Source organism: Bactrocera tryoni, chromosome 1 (genome assembly GCF_016617805.1).
Source record: "Bactrocera tryoni isolate S06 chromosome 1, CSIRO_BtryS06_freeze2, whole genome shotgun sequence".
In the NCBI taxonomy this organism is placed as follows: domain Eukaryota; kingdom Metazoa; phylum Arthropoda; class Insecta; order Diptera; family Tephritidae; genus Bactrocera; species Bactrocera tryoni.
Genome location: NC_052499.1, coordinates 40,805,748 through 40,828,522, shown reverse-complemented (window position 1 = coordinate 40,828,522; position 22,775 = coordinate 40,805,748). Strand labels below are relative to the sequence as shown.

Below are 22,775 nucleotides of genomic sequence, written 5' to 3'. Positions count from 1 at the left end.
ATATAATATAATATATTCAAATGAATATTTTTTATATTGGGTACATGAAAATAACTCACACATTAACCGATATATTGCCATAAAATCTGTTAGTAAAACGGTTATAATACTGGTGAACACTATTTTTGATGCTTGTGACAAAAAAGTACCCAAAATTGTAAATAAAATGCAAAATATTATATTATTCCTCAATATTTATTTTGTCAAAGTAATCCCGACCAGATGTAATACACTTATTCCAACGATTTTTGGCGTTTTTGGCTTAAATTCAGTTACAATCGTACTCGTTTGGAAAGAAATTTAGCTTTATCGGGACGAGTCGGCCAAGCAAGCGTTTCACACCCAAAATATTCATCAAAAACATTCGAACTGACTCGCCAGAGATGTCGAGCGCACTTGCTATCTCCCTAACACTTAAAGCTTTATATCTTTAACTTTTCTAATGTTTTCATCAGTTGAAGAGGTCGGAGGTCATCCAGAACGAGGCATGTCTTTAACGATCTCTCAACCTCTTTTAGGCTTTGTACCACACGTAGGGTGAGGTTTTTAAATTACCGTTAGCCTTTTTCAACATTTGCAATGATTCCGCTAACGACATTTGCTTAAAAATACAAAATTTGAGACAAATTCTTTCTTTGATATTTTTATCGATTGTAAAAATTGCAACGCAGTACTGAGGTATACCCACTTAAGCAGCTGTTGTAAACAAACTGCTCAACAGATTGCGCTTATATTTGGCATAAATTAAGGATAATCCTATTTATTTAGCAAAATATGTAAATTTGTATACTCTCGCAACAATGTTGCTAAGGTGAGTATTCTAGTTTTGTTCACATAACGGTTGTTTGTAAGTCCTAAAACTAAAAGACTCAGATATAGGGTTATAGTATATACCAAAGTGATCAGGGTGACGAGTAGAGTTGAAATCCGGATGTGTGTCTGTCCGTCCGTGCAAGCTGTAACTTGAGTAAAAATTGAGATATCATGATGAAACTTAGTACACGTATTCCTTGGCTCCATAAGAAGGTTAAGTTCGAAGATGGGCAAAATCGGCCTACTGCCACGCCCACAAAATGGCGGAAACCGCAAACTTATAAAGTGTCATAACTAAGCCATAAATAAAGATATTAAAGTGAAATTTGGCACAAAGGATCGCATTAGGGAGGGACATATTTGGACGCAATTTTTTTGGAAAAGTGGGCGTGGCTCCCCCCCTACTAAGTTGTTTGTACATATCTCGGAAACTACTATAGCTATGTCAACCAAAGTCTACAGAGTCGTTTTCTTTAGGTATTTCCATATACAATTCAAAAATGGAAGAAAGCGGATAATAACCACGCCCACCTCCCATACAAAGGTTATGTTCAAAATCACTAAAAGTGCGTTAACCGACTAACAAAAAACGTCAGAAACACTAAATTTTACGGAAGAAATTGCAGAAGGAAGCTGCACCCAGGCTTTTTTTAAAAATTGAAAATGGGCGTGGCCTCGCCCACTTATGGACCAAAAATCATACCTCAGGAACTACTCTACCGATTTCAATGAAATTCGGTATATAATATTTTCTTAACACCCTGATGACATGTACGAAATATAGGTGAAATCGGTTCACAACCACGCCTTCTTCCAATATAACGCTATTTTGAATTCCATCTGATGCCTTCTCTGTATAATATATACATTAGGAACCAATGATGATAGCGGAATAAAAGTTTACAAAAATACGGTATTTGAAAAATATGTAAATGACGTATAATGAAATCTCTATTATCACTTTATCATGCGAGAGTATAAAATGTTCGGCGACACCCGAACTTAGCTCTTCCTTACTTGTTAAATATCATTTACTCATGGAATTTAATTACAACTTCCGGTTGCTTTTTTGTCCGAGTCTATGTATGAGGAGGATGGATATTGATATCATCGGCCCCAACACCCGCGCCGTTAGTTCTGCTTTCTCCAGGCTGGACAAGGAAGCACAGAAAATGGGTCTGGCAGTGAACGAGGGCAAGACGAAATATCTCCTGTCACCAAACAAACAGTCGTCGCGCTCGCGACTTGGCACTCACGTCACTGTTGACAGTCATAACTTTGAAGTTGTAGATAATTTCGTCTACCTTGGAACCAGCGTAAACACCACCAACAATGTCAGCCTAGAAATCCAACGGAGAATAACTCTTGCCAACTGGTGCTACTTCGGACTGAGTAGGCAATTGAGAAGCAAAGTCCTTTCTCGACAAACAAAAACCAAACTCTATAAGTCACTCATAATTCCCGTCCTGCTGTATGGTGCAGAGTCTTGGACGATGTCAACCACGGATGAGTCGACGTTACGAGTTTTCGAGAGAAAAGTTCTGCGAAAGATTTATGGTCCCTTGCGCGTTAGCCACGGCGAATACCGCATTCGATGGAACGATAAGCTGTACGAGATATACGACATAGTTCAGCGAATTAAAAGACATCGGCTACGCTGGCTAGGTCATGTTGTCCGGATGGACGAAAACACTCCAGCTCTGAAAGTATTCGACGCTGTACCCGCAGGGGTAAGCAGAGGAAGAGGAAGACATCCACTTCGTTGGAAGGACCAAGTGGAGAAGGACCTGGCTTCGCTTGGAATATGCAATTGGCGCCACGTAGCGAAAAGAAGAAACGACTGGCGCGCTGTTGTTAACTCGGCTATAATCGCGTAAGCGGTGTCTACGCCAATTAAGAAGAAGATGTATAATAATCTAATATAATGGATTGTCAAAAAAGTCTTGCGGTATTTTTATTGATTTTTTTTTTATTTTTATTGAAATTGAAATGAATTTTTGATGACTCATGCCCAGCTCTTGACCGATGCTATGGCTGCTACTATGCCGGTCTCTTTCGACCATTCACCGATTTTATCGCAATTTTCGACGACAGGCCTTCCGGAGCGTGGCGCATCTTCAACCACCTCCACACCCGAACGAAAACGTTGAAACCATCGTTGTGCGGTGGAAATGGAAACTGTATCGGGTCCATAAACTTCACAAATTTTATTGCCGGCTTGAGATGCATTTTTGCCTTTATCGTAGTAGTACTGTAAAATATGCCGTATTTTCTCTTTATTTTGCTCCATGTTTGCGACGCTATAACTCACGAACGACTTAAAAGAAACGACAATCAATCAAACACGTGTTAGCGCGTAAAATGAGCTTACCAAAAAGATATAGCATGACCCGATGCGGCGAATAAAACTAGAACTACGCGCTTTCAGCGCCAACTAGCGAAAATACCGCAAGACTTTTTTGACAAACTATTACAATAATTTTGTTTTATGCCTTGTAACATATTCATTCTGACCTCATATAAATTATTTTAATATTGACTGAACTTAATTGAGTCTCCTTCAGAACTAAATTTAAATTCCACTTACAACTATAGCTTAACCTACCTTCGCTGTTCTCGCTGTGGCTCCCTGCCGTAGACGATGCACACTCCCATCGAATCCTACGGTTTTTGCTGTTGGGATTGGGTTATTGTGTCCAGAGTTGTCTAGTCGGATTTTAGGCAGATAATGTGAACTATAATGTGATTGCCAGCGATCTGGTTTATCTCATACGAGTCTTTTTGTAAATAACTTCATTTATACGGCTGTATAACTATCGCATTCGACTAACTTACATTTTTTATACGTTTACGTAAACATGCCACAAAAATGTTCTAACGACTCGATAGTTTTTGTTATGTGTGTGGAGAATTAGTCAGGAATTCTGGGAACCATTGATCAATTTCGCATCACGTTCTCAGAGATGCCGCACAGGGCACACCGAAGACGCTATTGTGTTATGGACGTAGTATCAAAGAATACCAGAATTTGTTCATCCGCAATCTCGCGCAAAAATTGGAACTCTGATCACACATTTTTCGGAAGATTTGTGTTGTACAAAATTTAATTCGTGCCAAATTTGAAATCTTTAAACGTTCGGTGAATGGGACCAAAACGAGATGGCCACCGATCCTGATTTTCTTAAGAAAAATTTGCTCAGCAATGAAGCACGCTATTGGTTGAATGGGTACGCTAATAAATAAAATCACCATTGCTTAGACGTCGTTACATCGCCAAAAAGTCATTGTTTGGTGTACTCTATGAGCAGAGGGAATCATTGGTCCATATTCCTTCAAATATTAAGTCGGCCATAATGTTACAGTCACAGGGGATCACTATCGAGCCATCGTTAATGACTTTTCGTGTATGAATTGGAGGATATTGATGTGGACGATCTTTGGTTTCAACAACATGGCGCTACTTGCCATACATAGAAAATAATTGTGGTTTTGCAGCGGCTTATGGTCTATCGTATCCTCTTCTATATCACATATTTAGCGCTCTGAATAATTCTAGGACACATGTTGGACAAAAGTTTCCTGCGCTTGCAATGCCCTGTATAGAGGCGACAAGGAGACGGTATTTGTCTCGGGGGAGGTTGATCTAAACCTTCCCAGGTTGTTTCCTCCAAATAGTAGCTTGGCGTGACGCATTGCTATTGTCTGCTGCCAGTGCCGTCTTCTTTCCACTCTCTCCTCTGTGGGGAGAAACTCCTTTATTGTGTGGGGCCCTTCCGCAATTCATGGTTCTGACCCCATCGTCCTGGGACTAGTTCATCGGCTAGCTCATTGCCGGCTACCTTTATGCCCCGGCACCCGGATCAGGTGTACACGGTTGCAAACTGATAGGCGGTTCAGCCTTCCTATGTACTCTTCTACTAATAGCGATTTGACCTTAAAAGCTGAGATCGCTTTTAGTGTCGCTTGAGTATAGCGATACGCTGGTTGCGATAGAGATTAATTTCTGCTAATTGAATTATAGCAAAGACTTCTGCTTGAAAGATATCGCAAAACATGACATTGGTGCGGATAGTTGGGTATGCGATCTCGCAATGACCGCTCCAATGCTTTCCAGTGTTTCGAGCCGTCAGTGTAGCACTGGATAGTGCTGTCCCTCAGTAGTCGGTCGAGCGTGGAATCACTCTACTCCGCCTTACTGCCTTGAGTAACTTTAAGCTTCTTTGTAAAGGGGTGTGTCCACCCTTAAGGTTTTCATTTGTTGAGACGACAATATCTTCCCTTTGCCAAAACCATCAGCTGTCATGAGCAACATGGTATGTTTCGCTACCTGTTTGATCAATAGTTGTAGTGGTGAGAGCTTCAGCATGACTTCAAGTGCTGCCGTTGGACAGGTGCGCATTGCCCCTGCAGCGCAGACGCAGGCGAGTCTTTGCAGCTCCGATAGTTGAAGGCTTACCGAAGGCTGTCTTGCCTTCGATACTCAAGAAACCGCTTCGACAATAGGCCTTACTATCATGGTATATAGCCACATGCTATACAGCCAATGTAACAATCCATTTATTGAAGGAATCTTTTGGTGAATGCATTATCTCCCGTCGTGGGACTGTAGAGTGGCTCCAAAATCAGTGATTAAGTACCGCTTGACTATTTTTTATAGTGCCTTGTGAAATTGCTTGTCTACTCACATAAATTTAGTCAAAAAAACACCCTTTATCAATTAATTCATACAGAAGTTGAATCAATTTACTCAGCTTGGAGATACGAATTGATTTTTCGAATTTTTGTTTGTTGCTAATTGCATCTCTTTGTCTCTGTGTTCTTAAAGAGAGAAATCGTATTATAAAATATCATATTTAGCATAAAAAGAATTGAATTCACAGACAAATTTACAGTTAAGCGTTCGTGTATTTCTTTTCTCAAATAAATTTAATTACAGACAATTTATAAAATAAAATAGTGGAGCTTAGGATATTTAATTTATATTTTAAATCAACTTGAGTTACTTTTATCAAAATAATTTATTTATAATGTAAATTCGATAGCTTTGATAGAAAGATATTTTACAGGAATTCTTTGGAAGGAATTCTTTTACAAGAGTACAAGATTATATGTATTAAAAGTTGCAACTTAATAATTAAATAGTTATTAAACTCTTCAGTGTGTTCAGTGCAACATCAATAATTATCGTACAATTTTAACAATAAACTTTGTGGTTTTATGTAGAAATACGTAAACATAGTATATGTACATACATATACCTAAAAATATTTCAATTTAATAGCTTATTCTTATACAAGGTGCGTTCCAAAGTAAACAGGACTTTAAAAAAAAAAACAGAACAAATGGTTTTTTTGCGGCACAATTAATTTATTTTATTCAAAGTAGTCTCCGTCTGCTTCAATACAGCTTTTTGCACGGTCCAAAAGCATGTTGAGCGAGTGTTTTAGCTCGCTGGCCGGTATGACCACCAGTATGCCGGCGCAAGCCTTTTGAATGGCCTCTACGACTACTTAACGCTTTTCTTTCATGGGCAAATGCATTTTTCCCATTCCATGAATTTCAATAATGATTTCGGCTGGTTTTTGATGAATTCGCGCACAGTTTCGATGGAATTTCGATGGATATTCCGATGATCATTTATGTCCTCACGACGACTTTGAACGTTGAAACCACTTGTGCATTCTGCTAAGGAATAGGCAATTATCGCCATAAACTCGTTTCATAAATTGAAACATTTCGGTAAAAGTTTTACCAATTTTAAAACAAAATTTAATGTTGGCTCTTTGTGCGAAGCTCATTTTCGCACCGATAACACAAACATACCGACACTTAAAACGCAATAACTTCACTTTCAATGAAGGAAGTGTCACTGGACAATCGATAAAGATAACAGATTCTAACGCACCAGTCAACATATAGTGGCGACACCAGGGGGCGCTAGATGCAAAAAGTCCTCTTTACTTTGGAACGCACCTTGTAGTTTGCTTCAAATGCATCTGTGTAACTATACAAATATACACTCCCATGTAATCAATAGTCAAATACATACATATATATTTATTATATCTGTAAACATATCTAATTTTCCCTGTTTAAAATCGCATATTTCTCCTTATGAATAACAATAATCACAATTTTCCTTTTAGGTGTAGGTAGCTAATCACATAGCTGCAAATTTGTATGTACAAAGTGGCGTGCAGAAGCGCGTAAATAGTACAGTGTGTTCAACAATTAATGGTAACAAATATTTTTTTTTGAAATTTATACACTAGCCTTAACTTATATTTTTCATCCTTTTTAACAGTTATAAATACAAATTTTATTTCTATGGTATATACTACTTTGATGTGCACAAAATTCCATCCACTGGAACAGCTTGTAACGTTTAGTGATTTGATACAACCTTACATAAAATTGAATTTACTGCAGATTGCAATTCAACCATTTAGTTAACATACTTATTTTATTTATTGTAATTAAATATATGAAAAAATAATTAAATATATTAGCTAAAAATAAAATAGTTATGTTCTTACTTTTTCGCGAGTATTTTATTTTATTTCTCTCAGTTACGTGGGTATTAACAAAAGTTCAATAAAGTGGCAGAATGGCATTAATTATGATAACCAGCTTAGATTAAATATTTTGCAATATAAAACTTTGAATGAAACAATTTCTAAGTTTACTGTTTTGTACTAGAAAATACGACTTACTCAGAGGCAATGATTTATAACTATTTTCCAACGGTGATAATACTAGTAAACAATAAGAGCATAAGCCTCTTCGATTGACGCAATTTTTAATAGATTGAGTTTTAGTTTTGTTATGAACGAAAAACCCTTTCTGGTCCTAAATTGCGGTTAAAAACATATTTATATAAAATAAATAATCAATATAATGTTGGATTGAGGAATATAGCCGATGGAATATTTTTAAGGAGAATTATCGCCTGTTTATTGTTTCTATTGGTCGAAAACTGAAAACTTTCCTCGTAAAAAATAAACTGTCTCCAAAAAGATATGAATATAGATTATACAATATGTTATTATAACGTGCTTGCTATAGTTTTTTTTATATGGACTTTCAGATATTATTGAAACTTCACCGTGTACGTGTGGGGTGTCACACTAAGTCCGTTTTCTTACCTTCCAATTATGTCTCGAATTTTAATCTACCTAACTCGGAGAAGCAATAATTAGAATATGCATGCTAAGCAATTCAATTGATCTCTTTGCAAGGTACTATTATTAATATTTTGACCGGCTATTCACGAGAGCACAGTTTATATTTTATGACGTATTTCCATTTAGCGCCGAGGAACGAGAGGTAACAGTCTGATTAGTATCGAGATCTAAAAACGTTCAGTTACAGAACTAAACTCATCAACCGACTAAAGGAACCATTGCAAAATAAACTGATATTAGTCATTAATTGAAAGAAGACGGTATGGTCTTTTTAATTGTGGGTAGCGGTACTTAAAATATGTTTGAATGAAAGTTAAAATAACGGCATAAGCAACAGAATGTCTTATATATATATATATATATATATATATATATTATATATAAAAACAAAAATGTCTTTATACTTTCGACGTTAGATGAAATTTTAGTCCAAGATGAGGACTTTTACTGAAAAGCGTGCACATAAACCGGCTTCTTGAATTTGATAGAAAGTTTGCGGTGGAACTTCTTTCACTTTGGCACAATATTCCAGCAGTGTTGAGCCAAAGATTGTTCATTTTAACTATGGTAAGGAAAAATGATCTCGTAATCAGCAAGTCAACGTAAAATATACAAAAATGATCATAGGACATGGAGGCTTGAAGATGTGATGACTTTATGAGGATGGACACGGCAAACCAAAATATTTGTAAAAATTATGGAAAATTAGCAAAAAATGCTTGCGAAAAATACTCCTCTCTAGATGGCGCGCTCGTTTAGATTCCTTGTACTGCAGACATACAAAAGTAATTACAAATCGTGAAGGAACAACTTAGTATCAAATATAAAGACAGTAGTATACTTTAATCTACAGTAAGTACATTTTTGTACTGCTATTAATATTATTTTTCGAACAGACTGTTTCGGGCTTATAACAATAAGAAGCGTCATAAAAATTTTAATGTGCACTCTAGTCATGCACAAATGTTTGCCGAAAAAATAAAAAATTAAATACTTTTGAAAAATTTTATTCATGGATTTCTGTTAACTTTGGTTGCTCTTAGTTTTTCGAACACGTCTGTACTTATTTATATTGTTTACTCAATAAACTTTCGTGAATCCCTTTACTTCAAATATAAGGTATGGTGAGTTTTTTTACATATATGATTGCAAAGCTTAATAGTCAAACACTGAGCTTAAATTTATAAACTTTTTTAGCCAATTGTATTCTAATATTTTCTTATCTACATATATACATAAGCACTTTGAGGCTGTTATGACTTAGTCTTTGTGCTGACATTGTTTTTTCCATACTGTTTATCTTTTGTTTTTTTTTGTTTTTTTTTTTTTTGTGTGAACAATATACAATTATACGAGTTCGAGCTTTTATATATTTACATAACAAGTATTTTAATAAACTTTAATTTTTTCTGTAATTATTACATTCAGCAGCTTACATATATCTTCAGTGGTCTAATTATGGATTTAAGTAAGCTAAGAAATTCGCATTTAAACCATAATATATTAATATATTACAATTCTATTCGTTTGCTTAGCTTTCTTAAGGTCGTACGTGAGTTTGGGTTTAATCTTTCATTGTAACTATTTTGAGGTTATAATGCCTCTAAAGAATCACATTGTCCGCATTTAGGTCGAGAGTGGCCCATTTGGTTTCAAGAAATATCACCTATGAATGGAATAGCTGTTTAAATTTGTAGCAGCACAGGCCGCTCTTTTCCTCTCTTTCTTATTATTTTAAATTTTAAACTAAGTTTTCTAAAATTAGATATGTCAATGGTTATCAGCGACGATAACACCAGAGCTGCGCAGCACATCTTCTTCATATCGTCTACCTGGTGTTGGACGTAACACACTTTCCAGTGTCAACTTTCATTACGACCATTCACATACGAGGCATGAGACAATCCAGCGTTGTTGCTTTTTATTCCGGTCACCTACTGGGCTGCGTCTGCCAAGCATGTGTTTCTCTAAACCATCTCTTATACAGCTAATTTACAGCCATGTTTTATCATCCGTCGTAGACGAGGCGAAAATGCCACGTGGCGTGTTGGTCGACAGCAGTGTAGTTGTTGTGGCTTTTGTTGTCTTTGCTATTGGGGCACCTATTGTGTTGCCACTTTCTGTGGCATCTATCGCACGATGCTTGCTGTTATTGTTGTTACTGCTGCTGTTGCTAATAGCATAAGCTTTTGTACTACCGTTGACATTTTTATATTCCAAACCGTCTGCTAAACCATTGCTGTACTTGTCACGCTCCGCAACTACTTTGACACTACCACTGTTGTTGTTGTTGCGTGTGCCTTCACACTGTCAAGATGCGGCACGCACGTTTGTCTCATCCACATGGCACACACCACCACTAGCATCACCAACACAACAACCTTCAACACCTACAACTTCCCCAACGCCAATTGTGGATGGCGGAGGCAGCAGTGGCGGTGTTGTTGCAGCTGATTCGGTGTCGGTTGTTTCAGCTGTCGCTGGCCACAATGGCAATGACACTTGTTGTGCGCTGCCATTTCGCAGCGCCACTTTGATGGGCTCAGCTTTCATTACGATGCCATATTGTCCCGCACCCGGTGCGCCGCTTAACGACGTCAGCGATGTAAGCTCGTGACTATTGCCGCAGTGACTAATGGTGAAGCGTTGGTGATATGCGCCGGTGTTGTTGGTGCCAATTGGCGCAGAGTGTCGCAACGGATCTCGATGGGATACTATTGTGGAATTACGTAACATACCTGAAAATAGCAAGTAGCAAATGGCATACAGTAATTGATGCAAGGAAATGTAGTAAAAACCAAATAAGCACTATGTAAATATCTAAACTCGTATGTACATAAAAAGGTCTTTGAACGTGGAGAGACTGTGGAAGAGGCTTAAGCTAATTTGAATTTTAAAATTGGCTAACATTTAGTGCGGTGCAAGAAAAGGTGCACACTTTAAACCGAAAGCGCGTCATCAAGGTGCCTCCGTATTCGTGAAACTCCCCAAGACGTCAATAAAAATGGGGGATGGAGCGTGAAGATATATGTATAGATCCATGCGCTAATGCAGAGTTAGCTGTAATCACAATATTGAAGCGACTTTTAAAATTGTTTTGGTGGATTTTAATATTAAAGAGTTCTGGGAATAGCTGGATCTTACGTGGAAGCACGAAACGATATTTCGGCATTTGAATAAATTCCTAAGTAACCATAAGAACTTCATGCCGTTTTTTACTCGCTATTCCTCTGTTCGCTCTGTTTAAACTTCGTTCTCTTACAAAAAGAACACGAGTTTGAAACGTTCCGACTACAAGCGTAACTTTTCAATTCTATTTATTATAAACCACGTCAGTTTGTGATGAGCCGCATCTAGGTGTCCCGAAAACAGCTACCCCGATTGAAGTTGGCTGAGATAGTGGACGTCTCAAAAAAGCGGAGTGGATTATGATCTGCGTTATAACCGGTACTTCCAAGTCGCAGATAATTTCGCCTATCTTGGAACCAGTATTATCATAAACAACAATGCCAGCCTCGAAATCCAACGCAGAATATCTCTAGCCAAGGTGCTACTTCGGACAGAGTAGGCAATTGAGAAGTAAAGTCTTCTCTCGACGAACAACGACCAAACTATACATGTTCCTCATCATCCACGTCCTGCTTTATGCTGTAGAGGCATGAACGATTACTACATATAAATATAAAAGAAAGGTTCTGCGGAAGATTTAAGGTATTTGGGTATTGGCAACGGCGAATATCGCTTCGATGGAACGACGAGAAGATATACGACGAAATTGACAAAGTTCAGCGAATTATGAAAAAGCGGCTACGCTGACTAAGTCATGTCGTCCAAATGGGTGAAAACACGCCAGTTCTGAGAGTATTCTGTAAGCTGTTGTAAGCTTGGCTATAACCGCGTAAGCGGTGCCAACGCTGATAAAGAAGAATAATAATAATTGGCACATTTGTTCACTCCGGACAACTAGTACAACCGTGAGATCCTTTTACGAACAGTGCCAAAGCAGCAGTCGAGACCCCTACTTTTTCAGACAGAAAGGTAACGACCGCCATTTTTTAGAAAGAAAAACATATTCTTTTGTATTGACAACTCATCGATTCCCATTTCTAACGTCAGCAAAGTTGGTCTTATTCATTAAGAGTATGAGGTAAACGAGGCGGTTATCGTCACCGGAGTCCTACTTTGGACTCTCCTAGAAATCGTATTTGTCTTAAGGGTTTGAGAAGATAGAGCGCCACTGGGTCAATTGTATTGATCCGAAATGAAACCGCTTTTAGCTATCGGACCGCGTATATATCTTTTATCTCTCTTAGTTTTAATGTTACAGTAAGAGATCTATTATACTTTATATACCGGGTTTTCGAATCTGATTCCAACAATACGGGGCTACGTGCAACAATCGAATTATTGTGAGAAAAGTTTGGAGAATCGAATATTTCAAGAAATTGTAACATTGAATGGCCTCTAAGAAGTTGTGATTTAACACCATTAGACTTCTATTTGTGAGGTTATTTGAAATTATTGGTCTTTAGCAGTAAACCAGGCTCTCATCAATATTTAGGAGTCAATATTGCACGTGCTATTCATGACATACGACTTCATTTAGTGGGAAAAGTACTCGAAAAATGGGTTCATAGAACTTATTCCTGCATCAGTGAGTTGCTTTTTGAAAAGAAAGCATTTCACTCTTAAACGAAAACTCTATATACATACATATGTATGTTGCGGGAAGATAAAACCAAAGTTCAAAATTTTTCCTGCAGGGTTAGATAATGGTGTAACACTGCTGCCAACTGTGTAGTCATTTGTTATTCAACTGGCTAGCCAGAGGCTTTCATCGTAAAACAAAAAAGATTAACAACCGCCCTGTGTTGGCAGTCACTCGAAGTTGCATGCACATGACAAGAATGGGCAGTGGCTCAACATTAGACAGCCTCAGTTGGTGTTATAAATCCAATGGTGACATGTTGTTGGCTGTCAACAGCAGCCCGTGGATTGCGGAGGAATTACGGTATTACTAGGAGTTCAAGCGATAAAACTTTGTTTGTATTTTATTGGATCCTGAAGCTGATTGGTGCATTTTTGGCAGGAGATAAGAACGAAAAAGTTACTTCATGTGGGGATGGCTAAGTTGAAGGGCAATTAACATAAATGACAGATGATGCTAGGTTTTTAAATTAATGCGAAATAAGTTTAATTTGGCACTTGTGTGATCACTACAATTTATTGCTCTTGTTTTTGATAAGTGCTTCAGTAAATTAACATAAAATGTCCATTTCCTAGTACCAACTGGTTTTGGTAACAATTCTCTGTCAAACAACAAATTAGGAGAGCATTTCGCTAATGAATACAACAACAACAATAAACATTTTGAGGTAATGCTCTCTAGACTAATTGGCGCGGGTATAAAAGTTTACTACAACTGATGTTAATGACAGTCAACAATTTAATTACTGAACTTTTTTGATTTGCTCTCATTAAAATAATAATTAGGGGAGCGAAAAGAAAGCAATGTTGAATACCGCAGACGTAAACGTAAGGTCCACAAAATAATTGAGGACGGTTCTAGACTTTTAATCAGCTAAACACTGTTATATGATTTATAGTTCTTTTCGCATTGAAAGCGGCAAATACCGCAGTCGATAGAAGGATGAGTTCTATGAGATATACGGCTACATACTTAGTTCAGCGAATCAAGCGGCAGTGGCTATGCTGGCTAGGTGACGATGCCCAGATGGATGAGATTACAACAGCTTTGAAAGTATTCGACGCAGTATAAACGAATAAGAGCAAGATTTCCACTCCGTTGGAAGGACCAGGTGGAGAAGGACATGATTTCACTTGGTATCTCGAATTGGCGCCAAATGGCGAAAAGAAGAAACGCTTGCCGCACTTTTGGTAACTCGACAATAACCGCATAAGCGGTGTGTACGCCAGTAAAGTGAGTAAAATAAAGACTGTTGCTATGCGTACGCAGTTTCTGCCCATTACTCACCTAAAGTTTATAAAGTACCGTAATTCATTTACTTACCATAATGTGAAGCTACTCGACGGTTTTTTGGCGAGCCCGGACAGGTATACAAAAATGAGCGCTGAGTATCTGCAAGAGACACACAAAAGGATGAATTGACTGGGAAATGTCTAACTGGGAGGTGAGTTTAGATGAAGCCACATGATGGACAGACGACAAAAAACATTAGACAAAAGTGACGTGACATGAATTAAGTGAGATTGTTTTGTGGAAGAAGATTCGAATGAAAAAGTGATTGCGAAATTTCGATTAACTTCTAAGCTTACAAGCTTGCAAATATAATTAAGTACTGTTACAATTACTCTGGAATATGTAGTACAACACTTACCATTCCTTTTGATGCGATTATGATCCGGTGAACCCGAGCAGGAATACCGGGAAGTCATATTGTCACGCCGATTCAGAGATTCGTCGACCTTAACGAATGGGCACCAACGGAAAAATCGCTTGAAGCCGTAACGGAATCTATTGAAAAAAATCAAAATTGTTTGATATGTGAAGTTAAGCCCATTCAATCAGGAGTGTGTCAAGTGACGAGTGTTTGGTGTACTATATAAATCCCTGACTGCGCTGTCACTTATACTAATGTGGGCAAAAAATAGTAAGACCTTTTAATTTAAATATAGGGCGAAAACCGATTCATTGAAATTTTTTTTGAAGTTGGTATCAGTGACATCTCTGCCAAATCACATCACATCAAAATAATCATTAGTGTTTAGTATACGTTTGTCTTTTGGAAGTACATAAAGTGTATTGGGCGACTTTTGCGATGAGTGAAATTATTCAACAGAGAAGTTCCGTTCAATTTTGTGTGCGGAATCAAATATCTGGTGTAAATTCGGTGATAATTGCTTGTCACGAGCAAGTGTTTTTGATTGGTACCAATTATTCAAAGAGTGTTGAGAATGCGTTACCGACGAACCACCTTCAGGACGGCCATCAACATCAAATGATGATCAATACGTTAACAAAATAAAGAAATTGGTGCTTGAGAATCGACGATTAACAGTTAAAGATTTTACTGACAGCTATTCGTAAAAAGTGGCCGGATTATGGGCCGAAAACTCTTGGTTTTTGCGCCATGATAATGCATCGCCACTTCTTGCAATGATACTTCGTGAGTTTTTTGTCAAATTTTCAATCCACAACTACCATATTCGCAAGATTTAGCTCCGTGTTACTTCTGGCTGGACAGCAAACTCAAACGACCGAACTGGGGTAACCGTTTAAAGTCAATATAATACATTAAACTTGAATTGCTAAGCGCATTGAAGACTATTTCGGAAATTGACTTTAAGAACTGTTTCGAGGATTAAAAAAACGTTGGGACATGTGCGTTGGGGGGCAAGGGGGACTACTTTGAGGAGGAAGAATTTGAAAATTATGAGAAAAGTCTTACTATGTTTTTGCTCATAGTAGTATGTCGTTGCAACATTTTGCTTCTGACAGCTCCGCCATTAATTTCAGATGCTGCGTTGCGGCTACTGTGTGCGCAACAACGGATTTCGTCAAACTACAATAAATAAACCATTGTCTAAATCGGTGTAAGTGAGTCCTTTACTCCATCTGTGATTCATTCCATCAGCTCGGCATGTAATTCCTTTAAATAAGTTTCGCCTAATTTGTGGCTGCACATAAATATCATTACCACAACCAGAATACTGGTGCTGGGTTGAAACACGATGCTGTGCCCAATTACACTAATGGTAATGGTTTCGATTATCACTCAAAATACAATACTAATGCAATAATTTTCCTCTCTCCGTGGATATAATGCTTATAGAATTTAGTTCACGCGAGTCTTCCTCCGTTGTGTTTTACTCAAACCTCTAACTACTCTGCATGCTTATATATTCAAAAAATGTATAGTGTTTAAAAAAAAGTCACCACAGTCCTATAACAATATTTTTTTATTATAAAATTGCCTGAAATTTAAAAACACTTAACTTATCCAATTTTGTTATATACACAGCCTTCGACGTTTATTCCTCACAAAGTCGAGCATTCCAAACAGTTTATCTTCAGCTATCTGTGGCTTCACTGTTATACAAAAAGACATCTGAAAAGTTTTTATCAACCAGTTGTTTGAATTACGCACTATGGAACGCTGTGTTTTATTAATCACTCAGTGTTGTCTAATTTTCATAACGGTATTTTCAATAAGGAGGCTACAAAGGTAGACCGATAGGGACAGCAACCGATAGCCATATTTTTTCCCGCTCTTTTATTATTTCTCTTTAGTGAGGTTCGCAATTTCATTATGGAAATATATACGATCCAACAACGAGTCGAAATAATTAAAATTTACTACCGAAATCGGAGTCAGTGGCCTCAAGTTTAAAAGCACTACGTCCAATTTATAGTCGTCATAATCGTCCTGTCAGATGAACAATTGAGCGTCTAGCGGAAAAATTTGAATCCACAGGCACGGTACAAAATGTGAGACACAGTAGTGCCCGTAGTATCAAGAATATTGCTGCCGCCAGCGTATCAATTGAGGAAGACCCAAATCAGTCTTTCATATGTCGTTCTCATCTGGGCATCTCTGTGACGTCGTTGTGGCGAATTATGCGAAAAGATCTAGGCCTACATCCTTTCAAGATCAAATGGACGCAATACTGAAGCCGCTGGACCACCAGAATCGTCGTATGTTCATGAATTGGGCTTGAAAATGGTCCGGATTTTCATCGAAAAATCATCCTCAGCGATGAAGCCTGAACGGCTTCGTCAATAAGCAAAATATGCGTTATTGGTCAGGCAGCAATTCACACTTACTCCACGAGTCACCATTGCATTCCGAAAAAATTACGATTTGGTGCGGTTTATGGCCCGCCGGCGTCATTGGGCACGTTACTGTGAATGGGAAACACTGCCGCTCAATGATAACCAAATATTTTTGTCCCGAATTGAACGATATGAACTTGGACAATATGTGATTCCAATAAGACGGCGTCACAAGCCACACCAAAAGTGTCACAAGCGATTTATTGAAACCCAAGTTTGGTGAACGTGTTATCTTACGAAACGAACGAACTATTCCCAGTGGGGTTACGTCAAGTCTATGGTCTGTGCCAACAAGATCGTCGCTATCGTTGAACGAATATCGAATGTGAAATTGCAACAATATCGGCAGATTTATGCTTGAAAACCGTCGAAAATTGGGTCCAGCGTCTGGATTTGTGCAAGCGTGCCTGTAGTGGCCTTGGAAAAGAAATCGAGTTGCATACACAATAACATCGACTGTACTTTCACAGGAATAAAGAATTTCACTAATATCCCAAACCGCTTTTGTTTTAATTAAAAATTGTTGCGCTCTTATTGAAAGACCCGTTATTTGAAGATTTCACTGAAAACGCTGCGGTATTCGGAACCACTCTAATAAAAACTTTGGAATAAAACTGTGAATACCAGTGTTCCAACCGCATGTATTTGCGCTTATGTAGCTAGGGCTTAGGCGACTTTATTGCGAAAGTTCAGTTCTCTAACTGTTCCATTAAGTAGTTAGCTATTTAATTAAAGAGCGTTTATGCCTACGAGCGCCTTCTACAAAACGTAGTGCTTCAAAACTTTACACAACAAGAACTTAGCTGTAAGCAAAGAAAAATATTTATTAAGGCACAGATAGAGAAGAGACAGTGTCCTCTAAATTTTGTGCAGAAATTTTAAACATAATTCTTATAGAGAATTAAATAAGTAAATCAATTTCCAAAGTTCGATTGTGAACAATAAGTAAGATTTTTTTTTCAGTCTTAAGTCCATAAGTAGAGTTACAAATAAGTGCTGTAGCAAGAAAGAGAAGTTTTGTGGTGTAAATAACGAATTAGAACAAAGGATTGATCACATCATTACATATTTACTGCTAGTAAGCTTACAAAGTAAGAATCTATCTATATTCATGCATGTGTATATGTATATGTGCATTAGGGTAACCGCTATTTCAAAAGTTTTTCGTTTTCCCTGAAATTTTAGTTTATGCCCTTCAAATAAGGATTTAATATAAAAAAGCCCTTTATTTTCAATAAACAAACCGTTCGAAATCATATTTATTTTCTCATATTCTATTATAAAAATGTCTGCCTTACAAAACAGGTCTGATTGATTTTTTCATAAAAAATTTTTTTTAAAAAAAGAATCCGATTTATGCATCAAATCTTCTGAGCATTCAAGTCATTTATTCTCAGTGTGTTGCTCATAGAACATGGTGCACTATATGAATAAACATTTGATGCCTAATTTGTACTGCATGTTAGCTTTAAAGGAACTTTTTTATGAAAAAAAAAAACCATACATACATATACATAGTGCGACTTATACATTTATTTATTAATTAATCATTTATTGATAGTGTGTTGCTCATACGACTACTATGTGAACTTTGATTGCGTTTTACCTTTAAAGGAACTTTTTTTTTTAAATCATTAAAATCGTTTTTGTAGAGCGAAAATTTTTGAATTAGTATAATAATTTTGTAAAATTATATATTTTTTTACTCAGAAGATTTTTGCAAAGAGTTCTAGGCGATTTATGTCTCTAATGAACGTGCACTTCCGCAGCTACCTGAATTCCATAGTCCGCGTCACCACCCCCACCAGATGACCTCTGGTTAGGCGTTAATGGTCGTAAACATTTGTTATGGCTAAAAGTGAAACTTCATTGCCTATATTTGTAAACAAATCATTTTGTTAAAGAACAGGGCGTCCGTTTGTATATTGTATATACGCACAATTTGGCGAAGTAAGAAAGTAAATGTATGACACTGTGTGAAATAATTCTTCAATAACTTTGTTCTGTCCAACAAAAACATTGCCTGTGCGGATACTATCAGCAAAAGAATAATTGCATAAACTGGTATGACCGCATAGATTAATAGCTCTAAGCGTATGTATATAACTATAATGGAGTTAAACAATAGTGTCTTTGTAAGCAAGATAATATGTGTTCTATTCTGTTATAAATTCTGCAAATTGAGCTCTGAGTATTGTTAAAAATTAAGCTATTTTATCTTATGTGTGTTAGGTAGTGTTACTACCTGAAAGGCAGCAGAAAGATAAAAAATCGATGGAATAGAGTTGTTCGACCAGAAAGTAAAAATACAAAATCATAAGAATTTCCTTATATCAATCTTTCTTCTATTGTTGAAACAAGTCTTAACTCCTTTCTTCAGCATAAAATATGGTTTAGATTAGGCTTCAGAAGCTTGGCTCAGTTCAAAAAAATCTCAACTAAATGAGCTAGCATGTTATTTCTAAATAAATTAAAAGGTTCTAGTAAATTTTCACATTCATATAGGGATAAGACTTATACACTTCTTCTTCTATACGAAAGGTTTGTGAAAATTGCATAAATTTGACTTTGTTTGGCGTTTATTAAAAAAATGATTTCACATCTATCCTGCCCTGCTAAGCGAATGAAAACGTTTTTATGTGTATGTCACATACCCCCTTGAATTGAAAACGTGTTGACTGCATGACTGGCATTTGTAAACTTGAATATACATACATACCTTGAGTTCATCCAGCAGTAGATAATCGGATTATACATGGAGTTACTCATGGCCAGCCAATAGATGCCTAAATAGACCTCCTGAATGAAAGGAGTCTGTGTCAGCGCCGGATAACATGATGTGACTATGAAATAGATGTGAAAGGGCAACCAACAAACGGCAAATATCAGCACCACAACCATCATCATTTTCACCACCTGCAGGGACAAGAATTAACAAGAAATTATAAATGTTAGAAAGATAACCAAATTCCGTGAAAGCAGATAGTAATATGAACTCAATGTAAATTTCAAATGAATATGGTAAATGAAGGTATCTACAGGTTTTGTGGATAATTAGTTAGTTATATGTATGAATACCGGCAAATATAATATATATTCGAAGAATGTGACCACTTTTGAATACGCAGTGGAATACGGCAAAATGCAAATGTCCACCAGAGATTAATTTTAGTGCTCTTTGTTCAACGAACAAGAACTTACAGTGTTCTCATCACCTCGTCAAATAAGGTATACGAGGACTAGGAAACATTTTGACCCGATTTCATTAATTTTTGCCACAAGAGCAAGTCATTACAAAAATATTATTTATGAATCTCAGTACTAGACCTCAGATTGGTCGACATGTTCAGTAAAAATTCAGCCATGTGCACTGAGGTTCACATATTTGGTGTGTGGGTCCTTGAAAAATTATGGGCCGACTACGACAATTTTGGGCGTAAGATGAAATACCTTTTTTGTATGAGAAGTAGGCGTGGTTATGATAGGACATCACATATAGATACAGAGATGTAGAATTTCCCCTAAGGCGTTGTTGTCATTCTGGTTGTGCAATTTAATACTTATGACGCATTTATTCAGTGAGTTATCGCCCTTTATGTGGTTTTCGACATAACCGTTATATAGGGAGAAGACTTGGTCTGATTCAACCCATATTCATATTGAATAAAGAAGTGCTGAAAAAATTGTAAAGGACGGAACCACGCTTACTTTAAAAATAATTTTTGTATCCTAATTTTATGCTGACATTTTTATAAGGTTTTGTTTAATAGCGTTTTGTGGGCGTGAGAGCAGTCCGATTTGATATACCGACTTTCCATGAGTGACAAGGAAGATATCGTCACATAAAATGCAAAACAACATGTCATCAAAAAATATTGGAAATCGCTGTCAGATATAATAACCAATATATAACCATTTCATAACCAAAACTCAAATATTGTTTCAATAGGAGTGGTTTTTATTATAATGATAGTTATGAAAAGTGATGTTACGTTATTTTGTATTTTAGGTGACGATATGTAGTATATTTCATATTATTCAATTTATCGCTTGTACGGACAAATGGACAGATAGTCACCCGGAACTCAACTCGTTTCGTTATTTTCATCATTCATATATATATATAACTCTATATCTAAATCGATTAGTTTTAAGTAATACACACCACCGTTAGGTGACCAAACCATTATATGTACTCTGTAGCAACATGTTGCAAGAGCAACAATTCGGGAGGAAAAGAAAAACCTCCAAGACTGTGGACAAGGTTGCCAAAAATTTTGCTTTTATTTGAAATGATACGCAGTGATAGTAATATTTTTCATGGTAAGTGAATTGTACTCACCCTTCGCTTACTTCGAACATTCTCCACCTGTCTGGGCGTATACTCTCCGATCGTCTTGGAGCCCCAAAGTTCAATGCCGACTCGTGAATAAGTGACCGTCATCGAAATGATGGGCAGTATGTACGTGAGAATCATGAAAACGATATTGTAACTGTAAACGAAAGTAAAAGGACAAAAGAAATTGAGCGAGGATTTAGTATATTCTTTCCAAAATTTATGGCGACCCTTACATTTGTATTTGGGTAATTTTGTTTACAAATAAATTTCGTATTTATCATAAGCGTCCGACTTATTGCTTTGGGATTTGTGATTTTGCCGAAATGTAAAATTAAGTACAGAGCTAATGAAAAATATAATTGGTTGGGCATTTAAAAAATTGCTGAGTTATTTGCACTCGCAAGAGGGAAATTGAACGCAAATATTGTTGTACAAAAGATATTTTTTAAGCAAGTTGAAATGCTACTGGTGGGCAATAAAATAGCATTTGTTTTAAAGAAATTGGAAGTATGTATTCTGACTGATTAAAGCAAGTATTTAGAAAACCCATTTCTTATAGAGGGAATATTGTGTTATTTATATTAAAATCTCGGAGCGTGCTCTCTTTCAAGGCATCCGTTCAGGTACGGCACCACAGAAGAGTTTGTGATAATGTTTATATCTATTTTGGAGAAACACTGTCTGCGGTTGGATTTTCTTGCTTTTGAAATATAAGTGGATAGATAATCAATTCGATATTAGATTTCTTTTTGAATTAAAGAGTTAACGAACTATCTAAAATTAATATTTTGGTTCAACGTGTAATTTTTGGAAAAGTCACTTTAAGGGTTTAAATTTAAGTATGGCTAAGAATTGGTAACATCTCTCCCGGTCTGTACTGGACTGATTTAATTATGTGTCAAATAAAGCAATAAAGGATTTACTTATTTCCAATAAGGAAATTCGTCTAAAATCGTGCAAAATACAATTTGTGCTAGAACTGAAACTCGACCGTCCCAAGTGACACCGTTTCGCTCCATGGGCTCTTGAAAAGTTCCTAGAAGATCCAACGTTTTCCGTTCAAATTTTGTTCCGCGATGAGACAGATTTCTAGCTTAATGGTTATGTAAAATAGAAAAATTTGTGCATTTGGGACGAAGAGCTACCTGAAGAGATTCAAGATCTGCCATTTCATCCAGAAAAACAATGTGGTTTGTGGGCCTGTGGAATCATCGGCGTGTCATTTACCAGTCGAAAAGCTCAAACGAGTTATCAAAACTTGGACTCAAAGGATGGACCATCTGAGACGTTGCTGTGACCAACATTTGAAAGAGACAGTCTTCAAAAAAAAAAAATGCCGAATAATATTCTTTCGAGTAATAATAAATATTCCCCATAAAATTTGAAGTTGGTGTGCTTTTTCTTTAAAAAAGTAAGAGACCTCGAAATGAATCACCCTTTGCAATACACATATCAAACTTGAGTAAAGAGCTAAAAATTTAAATAACCACAAGTAAGTAAGTATGCGAAATTCATTTCATTTTTAGTAGCAAATTGAGCATCAAGAACACGTGTTCAAACATTTACGTCAATACCTTTGCATATACTACATATTCCATTTGTTTTAATAGCGCAACTCATACTT

At 36.8% G+C, this 22,775-nt stretch overlaps 1 protein-coding gene across 4 annotated transcripts in view; it reads right to left on the bottom strand.

Annotated features, from left to right (window-relative positions):
• Positions 1-8,988: 8,988 nt before the first annotated feature.
• The window catches only part of LOC120782196 (tachykinin-like peptides receptor 99D), a 56,719-nt gene continuing 42,932 nt past the window's right edge, over positions 8,989-22,775 (bottom strand). For 3 of the 4 annotated variants that reach the window (XM_040114340.1, XM_040114343.1, XM_040114341.1), the window contains 5 exons: positions 21,155-21,305; positions 19,532-19,728; positions 14,357-14,493; positions 14,029-14,142; positions 8,989-10,735 (listed from right to left, as the gene is read on the bottom strand). In XM_040114340.1, the coding sequence (XP_039970274.1) occupies positions 10,308-10,735; positions 14,029-14,142; positions 14,357-14,493; positions 19,532-19,728; positions 21,155-21,305 (1,027 nt within the window). In that variant the 3' untranslated portion in view covers positions 8,989-10,307. The remainder of the gene's footprint in view (positions 10,736-14,028; positions 14,143-14,356; positions 14,494-19,531; positions 19,729-21,154; positions 21,306-22,775) is intronic. The other variant, XM_040114342.1, reaches the window with a different exon arrangement.